Source organism: Uloborus diversus, chromosome 3 (assembly GCF_026930045.1).
Source record: "Uloborus diversus isolate 005 chromosome 3, Udiv.v.3.1, whole genome shotgun sequence".
NCBI lineage: Eukaryota > Metazoa > Arthropoda > Arachnida > Araneae > Uloboridae > Uloborus > Uloborus diversus.
In genome coordinates, this window is record NC_072733.1 from 156,509,434 (window position 1) to 156,522,096 (window position 12,663).

At 32.1% G+C, this 12,663-nt stretch overlaps 1 protein-coding gene across 1 annotated transcript in view; it reads left to right on the forward strand.

Moving 5' to 3' along the window:
- LOC129219212 (small conductance calcium-activated potassium channel protein-like) overlaps nucleotides 1-12,663 on the forward strand; it is a 417,058-nt gene that overhangs the window by 295,599 nt on the left and 108,796 nt on the right. Inside the window, exon 4 of the mRNA XM_054853536.1 lies at nucleotides 1,916-2,337. Within this exon, the coding sequence (XP_054709511.1) occupies nucleotides 1,916-2,337 (422 nt within the window). The remainder of the gene's footprint in view (nucleotides 1-1,915; nucleotides 2,338-12,663) is intronic.

Consider the following 12,663-nt stretch of genomic DNA (forward strand, 5'->3'; position numbering starts at 1 on the left):
GAATTTCAGTTAATTCCAAAACTAATTTTAAATGTCGAAGTTATTTTCTGAAATAAATCTTTTGTTGTATTGCGATGCTAGTAAGAACTTGAGCTCGTTGTAATCAAAACATTAAAAGCTTATTTTTTGCGCAAAGAAGAGAGACTTCTGCTTGATTTTCAAGGAGTCACATTTCTAAAAACTTTCTTTTAATTACAACGACGGGAAATGTCTTTTGAAGAACAATATGATCTTAAGAGAGTCTAAATAGATTTCAGACTAACTTTATTTTTAAAATAAACTTCAATTCCTTTAAAAACTACGCACCTTAGGCAAATATTCATTTGTTGATATTTTTATCGAAGCATGTTTTTGGGAAAAGAATCTACACTGATGAAATAGTTTTTTCGATCTGCATACTTACTTTGAACTTATAAATTTATTTTCAAATTCTAACTGATTAGATTAAATACGGTAATGTAGTGCACCCAATGCAATACTTCTATATACTCTTCGAAACCATTATAAAATACTCAAACGTTGTTTTCTTTTTAAAAACATTCGCTGCTAATTTGTGCGCTTGTTTAAAAAATCTAATCAGAACCTCTAAGCTCCGAGGTAAAAATATAAAATGGTATCAGAATCTGTTCAAATTAAGGAAATCCCGAAATCATATGCAAACACTGGTATTAAATCGCTTTCAAAAAAATTGTTCTTGAAACATAGCAGTGATCATCGCGCTTCATGATAAGAAATTTTCTGATTTTCTCCTTCGTAACACGCAGAGGAAGATTACTTATTCGAAACTCTGTTACAAATAAGTTTTTAACTTAAGAAAATGCATCAGTGAAATTGCTGCGTAATGTTTCGATTTCCATCAAAAATGGTGCAAACAAACGCGCATATCGTATTCAAAAATTAGCATTTATTTCACCATTGCTGTAACTATTGATTTAGAAATGGCTCTTACCAAAATATTAAATATTTATTTAAACAAGATAAGTTTTATCAAAGTAAGGTAAATCCGGGAGCTAAGCAGGACTTTTTTGCAGTTACGTAAAAAATCCCGTGAATGCAAAAAATAAAATAAATCATTCTGAGCTTTTAATGATTGACATACCACCTCCGCACTGTGACAAAACAAAACCAAAAAAATATATATATTGTTTAAGAGTCTTCTAAACCCTAACACTGCAGCACGTCACCCAAATGTTCAGGGCATGAAATTTGTCGCGCCTGGCATACGAACAGAATTAAACACTAAATTCATGGAGTATTATTTAGTAGGTAAAAACAAGGATGATAAACAATTCTTTTCGTCTGCTCGAACAGCAAATTCAAAAATACAAAGAGAAACGCGATCCCTTTATATTTGGATATACAGAAACTTGAAAAGAGGAACACGTTTTTCAAGCAACACTGGTTCTTTTAAAATTGGAAATGGCATAATGGCTGATGTTTGGTTATTATAAAGTACTTTGTTGTAGCAAAAACAATGTTACTATTATCTTAAATCTTCATATATCTTTTGTTTGAAAACTTTAGTTGCTTAAAATACGTTCCTCCTATTCATTGCTCAAATTGTTATTTCTTCGCTAAAAAACGAATGGGTGTATCTCACTTTTCAGCATTTTGCAGAAAACCGATTTAAAGATTTCCAGTTTACTGTATCGCTTGGGAACCACCACCAGGGTGAGGGATTGTAAATTATTTACTATTTATTGTAGAGATACGCCTATTGGTCATATTATAAAATCGACTTTGGACATTTCTGTGGTGGTCATAACTCATTTTTTTGATTTTTTTGAGATATGCCCATTCGTCTTTTTAGCGACGATTTATACGATTTGATTTTTTTTCAATAGAGATGAAAAAGTGTTTAAATTCTATCAATTTGCTTTATCAAATCCAACTTGAAACATTTTCTTCTTTATAGCTGTTTATGATCGACAACTGTGCCGACGACTGGAGAATTGCGATGACCCCCCAACGGATCTCGCTAATCTTCCTCGAGTTGGCCGTCTGCGCCGTCCATCCCATACCTGGGGAATACTATTTCACGTGGACCACCAAACTGGCTAATCAGAACGGTATTGTGGAATCCCGCAAGGTGCCGATCGACGTTACTCTGTCCTTGCCCATGTTCCTACGCCTATACCTCATATGCAGAGTGATGCTTCTGCATAGTAAACTGTTCACAGATGCCTCATCCAGGAGCATTGGAGCACTCAACCGAATCAACTTCAATACGAGGTTCGTCCTCAAGACCCTCATGACCATTTGTCCGGGAACGGTGCTCCTGGTCTTCATGGTTTCTCTGTGGATCATCGCTTCGTGGACGCTGAGACTCTGCGAGAGGTAATAAAAGATACGGATTTCAATCGATTATATTATTAACCAGCTCTGTCCGAACGTAATAGCAATTTTGGTTCGTTCAAATTTCACCTCGTTTTACCTCTTCAAATGATTAGAAATTTTGCTGGTCGTGCAAACATTGCGAAAAAAAAACTAAAGTTCGTCGTCAATACTAAAGATCGCGTTATGGTGAGTATAGTCATCTGAAATGAATATACTCATCACAACGCAGTAGTAATTCCACACCTATATCGAATGTATTTTTATCAACATTTTCGAACAAATACTATTCATATACAAGTGAACTGCATAATTTCGCTTAATGAATTAATTTAATTGCATAATCAATTGCAGGCTACAAAATGTATCTGTCGGTATTAATTATCGTTCATAAATTATTAATTTGAAACTAAATATTCTTTTTTTTTTACTTATAAAGGCTATGATATCTATGAAGTCCCAGAAGTTTATTTTTTCTTCGAAATTAAAGTAAAAGGTATTCACAGGTTGTGCTGAAAATAAAGCATCTGTATCAAATACAGTTCAAAAGCTTGAAATACCAAGATTTTTAATAATGTAAATAGATAAAGTTTATAATTTTGGAAAATGCCTTTTACTATGCATCACGAGGACCTTAAACCGATAAAGCTATTTCTTTTTTTAAACTACTTGTGAAAATGTCTTATTATAACATGATTTATTAATTAATTTATTTGTTTGATAGTATAAAAAAATTAAAAAGGTAAGACATTGCTATATGCCAGTAGAAGTATGTTGTACATTATCTGTCTCATTTATGTCATGTTTAAAATATGTGAGTTGATAAAAGAAAAACGTAAGTATTATATCATTCAAGAAATAATTATTCTAAACCATATATTTCAATGGTAAGTAATCATTTCTAATTCTCATTTTACGATGCAATGCCTTTCTTAAGGACATCTCCTTTTCATGGTACGTAAATCTTTATATAAATTAAGATATCTTTTAGCATTAAAGCGGAATTGTTTGAAAGGAGGAACTACAAGAAGAATAGGATGGCAAATTCGACAGTCAGATCTGTAACATTTATTAATACATTTAGCAATATTATAAAAGACTTACTTTTCATCTGTATCAATATTTCCTGTTATATTTCTATTAACATGTACATTTGTTTTAAACATTAAAATGCAGAAGTGATTTATTTTCTTTATAATGTTAAATAGCAAAATAGTTTATGTTTGTTTCAATGGTAATGTTATGGTGTGACATTTAGCAAAAAGTTATGTGAATGTTTTTTTTTTTTTCAGCAAGTTAACTATAGCACTCTCAACCTTATATTTTCATTGATTAACTGAAACTTCAAAATCCTGAGAAAATAATGGCATTTACAAGCCTCTAGGGGAGAAGATTTAACACACTTTTAAAAAGCAGTTCATATATACATAGCTACTTATTTAACTGCAAAAAAAATTGGGCTCTTTTCCGCACATTTATGGTAAATTACAAATTTTATCGTACATCCTTTGATATTAATCGTGTGACTATTTCCATTTTTCTCAGTTTTTGCATTCATTGGTTCCGAATTAAGAGTAAACACTAACGATATTTGTTTTTTCATGTACAGGACGCTTTTCAAATGTTTTGGCCACATTTTTTCGCTTCCATCAAATTGGCGCTACATTTAGCTATAACTCAAAAATACTTTTAAATAAATTTACAATGGTTTTATACATCTTAAAGATCTTAGCATAAGCATTATCACGGCTAATTCACTTGAACTCATATGGAATTAAATAAAACTAAGGTTAAAATTAGCCACAGAACTGTCGTTAGAAAAGACATATGTGAATAATGTTATAAATTTAATATGCCATCAGATTTTAATTTAACACTGGCGACTTCTTCCTTCAAAGTTGCCATTTCATATGCAACTCGAAAACACGTTTGACATTCAATGTATTAATTGAAATTCATTCACGCAGCAATGGAACCTTTTAATGAAACGATATGATTCTTCTATAATAAGCTCTTTGCTACAGTTTAAGTGATGAATTAATGCGGAGTTTAAAAAGTTATATAATTTGTAAACCATTTAAAATGTTTTAAATAATCAATGTGTTTAGCAATAAGTTCCCCCCCCCCCCTTTCGCAAGTCAATGTGGGTTTTTTTTTTCCCTTAAATGCAAAATTCACCTCGATTGTCTGAAATTTTGTTAACCAAAATCTCGTTTAACCGAAATCGGTTAATAAAATTTTTCTTTATTCATTCATTGACTTTTCTTAACGTGTGTAGCATAACTTCAAGGTCAGTGAAGGTAACAATTTCTACTGCAGACACATTGTACTGCACAGCAAAAAGTGAATTTGTGTTATGTTTCCGATACCATTCCTGCTAAATCTTACGAAAAATGCCCTCTTGCATCGAAACTTGACTACGACTTTCTGAAAATACTCACTATTTTCTGCAAATAGTTCCTATCTAATACTTGTAGTCTATTTTCTATTATTTCGATTTGGATGGAATGCTAGTATTATATTACTCTTTAACAATCTTCTGAAGGACTAAAGAAGTAAAAAGTTCAAAATCATGAACATTTGTGCCAAGATGGGTAATTTGGGGGCGGAGGGAGAAAAATGTCTGGCATTTTTTAAAAACTGGATTGGGTTTTGTACTTTTTCATTTATAATAATAATCAGGGTTTGTGTTTTTTTTTTACCCCAAATATCAAAACTATGTTATAAAACAAATTTTAATTGTGGTAAAGTTGTTTTTAAAGAAAAGGAAGAAAAAGAGAAAGAAAGAAAGGAAAAATACAGGTCCGCGAAATATTTGCACATTTTACCAGTTCGACTTGTTACTTTAAGTGTTTGTGCCACCAATGTACTGTTCAAAGTACAGTGTACTACTATTTCGAACACCAGTGGATGTGATTGCAACAACTGTTTGCGCAGGTTAGCCTCATCACTATTTACTATATGAAGTTCCTCGTACTGTGCCCATATCTTTTTGCACTGAAAAAAGTGTTCCTTGCAAACCCGAAACACATGTTTGCCTTTTTTGTGCTTTATGAACAATAATTATTTTTACCCCGTAAATATTGTCGACAATTTTTATTCTATTAAATGAATTGTAATACAGTGCTGTTCAAGGTTAACTACCTACTTGTTTAGTTTACTTGTGATGTGAAAAGTGTTAACCGCTTGGCGGCGCCTAATATTTCAACGAGCAATAATCAAAAACACAATCGAGTAAACCAGAGAGAATCGCCGCATTCAGGATAGATGCTGCACCCCTTGTATGTCTTGTTATTATTTATAGAAAGCTGTCAGATGCGCGGTTTTGATGCAAATAACATTTATTTAACCAGTGTATGGCATGATTCCCAATTCAATGATTACCTTTAGCGGTACAATCGTTATTCTGAGTTAAGTGCATAATTTCCCGATCGACACTTTGAAACATCTTATGCTAAAATAGTATTTGTTCTCTAAATATGTAACTATGAATGATTTTCAAGTCAAAACTAAGTTTAAGATTTGTATAGAGAATTACTATTTTTCTTTACAAGGGCATGGAACTACGGTGTGCGGGTTCCGAACCGAAAATTTGGGATGCATGCCGCACCGCATTCCGGTATACATGCTGCAGTTTTTATTTACGGATTACCGCTATTACTAAAATTGAACTTATCTGACGATGTCTTATTTTACTATGTAACTGACTTTTATATTACTGAAGCAGGTTTCGTAGGTTTGATTAATGTTATGAACTTTTTTTCTTCCTTTTCTTAAAAACAACCATCTTCGAGGTCATGGTTTTAGACTTCAATGTTGTGTGCCAAAAACGCAACACAAAGGGAGGCAAATTCATCAAGTAAAATACTAATCGGAATACCTCAAATCATTTTGCAGCATGCAGAACCTGTAACTAACCTAAATAAAGTATCTTATTCCGAGACCTAGGCCAAGTGACAGCAAAGTACAAAAAAAAAAGAGAACAGCAGTACTCTTAGCCGCAACTGATAATAGTAATGCGAAAAAATCAAATTTAGAGAAAATATTTCAAAAATGTAAAAAAAAAATAAGAAAAAAGATGCTGAAATCAATTTTCAGTGAGGTGAGGGTCCACAGATATTAATGAATGTTGAAACATTCCAAAACCAAGTTCACGGCACTACAATAATTGAATTTCTTTTTATTTAGTAAATCATATTTTAGGTATTTAGTGTTAGATTCTGCTCGTATGCCACCTGCAGAATAAATGCGTCGCATTGTAAGGGTTCAGAAAAATAATCTTTAAAACATTTTTATATATACATATGGGTCATTCTCCAGAAAACGTAACTTTTAAACGCAAATATTTTCCAATTTTGAAACCTTGTTTTCTATTTTTTTTTTCCATTCTTTCATGAAAGTGTTACCTACTAGAAGTAACCATAAACAATGGCATAGCTAAGTTCCAATTATTTTACTCTTAAATAAAAAAATTTAAAAATTCCTTGTTCACGGAAATAAAAAAAAACTTTTAATATTTAAAAATAATTTAATATCCAATTTCATATCCAAGTAGTAATTTTGTTAATTGTGCATACACTCAGCTATTTTAATGATTAGTGGGAATATAATATTAAGCTCTCTTAATTAAAGTGTGGCTTAGTAGTTTCAAATGTATGTTAAAAAATAGTATTTAGTAAATTTCAGGACATACTGACAATTTCTAATTTTGGTAGAATGCCTATTATTGTTGTATCTCCCCTCCATCATTTATTTTTACCTCAGAAATAATGACATTGATAAGGTCTGTCATGGAGGTGAGGAATTTGCCATTAATATAGGCATTTAATCCCCATTCACATGTGCCCCCCCCCCTGTAAGGACACATGTGAACAACTGCAGACTTTTTTTAAAAATACCATAAAATGATATAAAAAAAAACTTTAAAAAAAAAAATCCCAAAAAAATCCATAACACAAAGAAAAGTGTATTGAATCATGGAGACCCTCTTGCGTTGAGAAATTGATAATATTTTTTTGAAAAATAAAGAAATGAAAAATATTGTTCACGTGTGCCCCCATTTCCACTACTATTTTTATAGCAGCTAAATACCTCTAAGAAAGTGCAGTGCTCGTAAGAAATTCTAGACTTTTGTGGCATGATAAGAACTATTAAATTTATTTTTGACAAAATTTGGAAATAAATATGTCAAAAGAACCTTTTTTGAATCAAGTTGCTCTTTATGTTCAGAATTTCAAAATTTGTGAAGTTCTTCTCAGAAAAAGTGAAAAAAAGTACTGAGAATATTGCGTAATCCATATATTTCTTCTTAACGCATTCCACAAGAAACGATTGTCATCCAATGTTTCATCTGCTTACGAATTCAGTTTCCGAGATATTAAAGTTTTATTCACTTACAGAGATAAAGCTGTGAAGAATAATTTTCAGAATTGGGTGTTCATTTCTACTGAGTATTAAGTTGAATCATACTGTTTCACCTTGAGGTGTGACAAAATCTGCTTAGTTACAATTGCCGCAAAAATGGCTGTTCAATTTATGAAAAATGCTTAGCAGCTCATTATTTTAACTATAAAAATATGCTCTTTTGCACAATATTTTACAAACAGCGATCCATATTTGCTTTCGAAAAGTATAAAACGTTTTCTTTCCCATTACGAATTCCGTAAAGGATAACTTGTCTTCAACAAATAGTTCAAATGATTAGAATTTCCATTGCGAGAATTTTTTCGTTAAGTCACATTATGACACTATCGACAGTAATGAAATAATTATTTTAGAATGAAGCACAATACTTGAGTATACTTTTAATGCTAATAAGTTAATCAAAAGTCTAGCAGCGATAAGAAAAGCTTTTGTGCTTTCTTAAAACGAAAAACATCTTCTTGAAAGACTGAAAGTTACAAAATTTAGACACTTACGTACATTAGATAAATAAATATATTTGTGCTGAACAGTAAAGTAAGACAAAACAACGTTAGAAGAAGCACAAATTTGTAAATTACAGCAGACACGTGTTTCGGCGTTACAGGGAACGCCTTTTTCAATGCAAAAAATAATGAGCTTATGGATGAAAAGACATCCGACAAAAGCCAAGAGCAGATAAGCATGCAGCTTAAAAGATAAAAACAGCGGATTAGCCAAACACCAATGACAAAGTAATAAACCGATCAGGAACCAATAGGAATGCAAGCAAAGGCCAAGAGATTTCTCTTAGGTACGAACCCAGAAAGAAAGAATTCAATTGGACAAAGATTAAGCCGAAGCTTAAACAAAAAGAAAAGAAATAGTCAGTAACCGTGAACCGCAAGAAAGGAAAAGCTGAATGGAAAACCATGAAATAAAATAAACAGAAACAAAAAATATTCGAAAAAAGGAAAAATAAAGATAAATAGAAGAAAATTGGGGGGGGGGAATGTCAATCAAGACAAAAAGGTAAAAATAAACAAAGGAAGATCGATAAAAATGAATGGGAAAAAGGGGGGGGGAATGGGGAAAGGACAGTATTAAAGATATGGGAGCCAAATGTTAGAAAAATATGGAACTGCACTAAGATCGTTAACTAAGTTAGAACTGTTCCTCAAAATATGAAAGGATTCCCAAAAGTCAAGATCTGATGAATTGGGGCATTTTTGGATTATCTGATAAGAATTAAAATCAAAAGAGTGATTCGAATCCCAACAGTGTTGAGCAATACTAGACTTATTTAATTGTTGTTTTTTCACATAATTTTGATGCTCTTTCAAGCGAATTTTTAAAGCACGCCGAGTCTGTCCAATATAGGCAAGTTTACAACTACAATTAATTCTATAAATTCCACAACAATTAAGAGGGTGAATAGGATCTTTAAGAGAAGAGAATGAAAGTTTATTAATAGGAGAGAACACCACCTGGAATTGGAAACGTTTTAGAATCTTAGCAACCTGATAGCTTACAGATGGAGAAAATGGCAAAACAACCAAATTCTTTCTGATGAAGGTTACTTTGGGATTTATTTGAAAGTTTTTTTATAAATGGAATCAATCAAAGTTGGCGGATAGTCTCTATCAATTGCCACAGCTTTAAGATAATTAAGTTCCACTTTGAGAAGTTCCGACGAAGAACAAATATTAATTGCGCGATAAACAAAAGAATTGAAAGCACAATATTTTTGATCTTTCGAAACTGGCTTTACTCAGAGCTTCGATCCAGGAAACTAGGAAACATTTATCGTTTATTGAACGTGAACTTTATGATTTACATCTTTCGGTTTCTAATTCCATTCCCAACTTTAACATTATTGACAGAAATTCTTGGTCTAGAACTCTTCGTTCCTCTGATAAACATCAAATTGTTTTGAAAAAGAAATTAGCTATACTTTGTAAATCTTCTCATGTCGTTCCTCTTGATAATTTACCTGTTGTTAATAAGAATGTTGTTGTTAATCTTTCTAGCGTTCCATTAAGTAATTCTCAAATTGAGGCTCTGAAATGTAATGATAATTTTGCTGTGAGTGTTAATCCTTCTTTTTTAAAGCTTATTGCTCCTGTTGAGAAAGCTTTTAAATTTAGTGCCTTGACTTCCTCTCAAAAAGATTCGATTCGGCATCTTATAGCTTCTAATATTGACTTTAACTCGAAAATTTCTAAACCTGTATTTGCTAATACTGTTAGCCGTTCTGTTAAAGACTTAGTTTCGAATTCTGATCTGGTTGTTACCAAAGCTGACAAGGGTAGCCAAATTGTTGTTCTAGACAAGTCATCTTATGTTGATAAAACTAATGATTTGATTTCTTCTGGGCCATATGCTGAAATTTCTAAAGATCCTAGTGATAAAGAGTTAAAAACTATTTCATCTGCTGTCAAGTCTGTTAAGTCTATTCCTTCAAATATTAAACGCTCTGTTGTTCCATCTATTGCTAATTGTGCTAGATTTTATGCTTTACCTAAGGTGCATAAAGCTGGTATTCCTTTCAGGCCGATTGTTTCCAATATTGGTACGGCTTCGTACAAACTTGCAAAATATTTAGTCTCTGTGTTTTCTTCCCTTAGGAGTCACAATTTATTTACTGTTAAAAATTCTGTTGAGTTTGTTAAAAAAATTCATAGTTTCGTTCCAAATAATTCTTTTATGGTTTCTTTTGATGTTAACTCTTTATTTACGAACGTTTCCGTCGAGGGTTCATTGTTATGCCTTCGTAGAAGACTTTCTGAATTTCATTTCACCAATACGGAAATTGAGGATTTAATTTTCCTTACCCGTACTTGTCTTAAGCAATGTTCTTTTGTTTTTAATGGGGAAATTTTATATTATGTTAGATGGTCTGGCTATGGGAAACCCACTTAGCCCCATTCTTAGTGATATTTACATGCATTATTTTGAGGTTAAGCTGTTCCAAAAACTGCAGTTTCAATTTTATGTTCGGTATGTTGATGATTGTTTTGTTCTAATGAACCAGAATCAGTTTGAGAGTGATGAGGTTTTATCTATTTTAAACTCCATTGATCCTCATATTCAGTTTTCTTGTGAGAAAGAACGGAATAATTGCATTTCATTTCTTGATGTACTTGTTTCTCGTACTGAAATTGGTTTTGAAACTACTGTTTATCGCAAACCTTTTGCTGTTTCTTTACCTCCTCATAGACTATCGTCTCATCCTCCAAATCAAAAATATTCTGCTTTCAATTCTTTTGTTTATCGCGCAATTAATATTTGTTCTTCGTCGGAACTTCTCAAAGTGGAACTTAATTATCTTAAAGCTGTGGCAATTGATAGAGACTATCCGCCAACTTTGATTGATTCCATTTATAAAAAACTTTCAAATAAATCCCAAACTAATGTTCTTAACCGAACCTTCATCAGAAAGAATTTGGTTGTTTTGCCATTCTTTCCATCTGTAAGCTATCAGGTTGCTAAGATTCTAAAACGTTTCCAATTCCAGGTGGTGTTCTCTCCTATTAATAAACTTTCATTCTCTTCTCTTAAAGATCCTATTTACCCTCTTAATTGTTGTGGAATTTATAGAATTAATTGTAGTTGTAAACTTGCCTATATTGGACAGACTCGGCGTGCTTTAAAAATTCGCTTGAAAGAGCATCAAAATTATGTGAAAAAACAACAATTAAATAAGTCTAGTATTGCTCAACACTGTTGGGATTCGAATCACTCTTTTGATTTTAACTCTTATCAGATTATCCAAAAATGCTCAATTCATCAGATCTTGACTTTTGGGAATCCTTTCATATTTTGAGGAACAGTTCTAACTTAGTTAACGATCTTAGTGCAGTTCCATATTTTTCTAACATTTGGCTCCCATATCTTTAATACTGTCCTTTCCCCATTCCCCCCCCCCCTTTTTTCCCATTCATTTTTATCGATCTTCCTTTGTTTATTTTTATCTTTTTGTCTTGATTTACATCCCCCCCCAATTTTCTTCTATTTATCTTTATTTTTCCTTTTTTCGAATATTTTTTGTTTCTGTTTATTTTATTTCATGGTTTTCCATTCAGCTTTTCCTTTCTTGCGGTTCACGGTTACTGACAATTTCTTTTCTTTTTGTTTAAGCTTCGGCTTAATCTTTGTCCAATTGAATTCTTTCTTTCTGGGTTCGTACCTAAGAGAAAGCTCTTGGCCTTTGCTTGCATTCCTATTGGTTCCTGATCGGTTTATTACTTTGTCATTGGTGTTTGGCTAATCCGCTGTTTTTATCTTTTAAGCTGCATGCTTATCTGCTCTTGGCTTTTGTCGGATGTCTTTTCATCCATAAGCTCATTATTTTTTGCATTGAAAAGGGCGTTCCCTGTAAGGCCGAAACACGTGTCTGCTGTAATTTACAAATCTGTGCTTCTTCTAACGTTGTTTTGTCTTACTTTACTTACGTACATAGCTAATATTTTAGAAAGTTCCTTCTATAGTGACGCTGGGAGTACGCAAAAAATAACCGAAATCAGAAAATGATGCTGCCATTTTTTTATGTAATTTTGATTTTCTATTCCTTTTCTACTTTGTTTTGTTTATTTATTTTTGTTCAGGTTGTTTTTCTTTCGGCGAGCTGAAGGAAAATCCCACAACCATCGACGAACACGTAAACGATATACAAAACACTACCCTAGTACGATACTTATTCTTTGCGAAAATATTTTATCATCCTTTATAACTAAAAGATTATCCCATACAATTATTCTTATTCCACCATATACAGATGACTTACTATTAGACATTTAAGTATCTTCATGTACAGCACAAAAATTAAAAACTGAAAAAAAAAAGATATTTCATAGTTTTAAGAGCCTTTTTATGTAAAAAAAAAAAAAAAAAAAGGCCGACTCGTAGCAGATACTTAAAAACTACAAT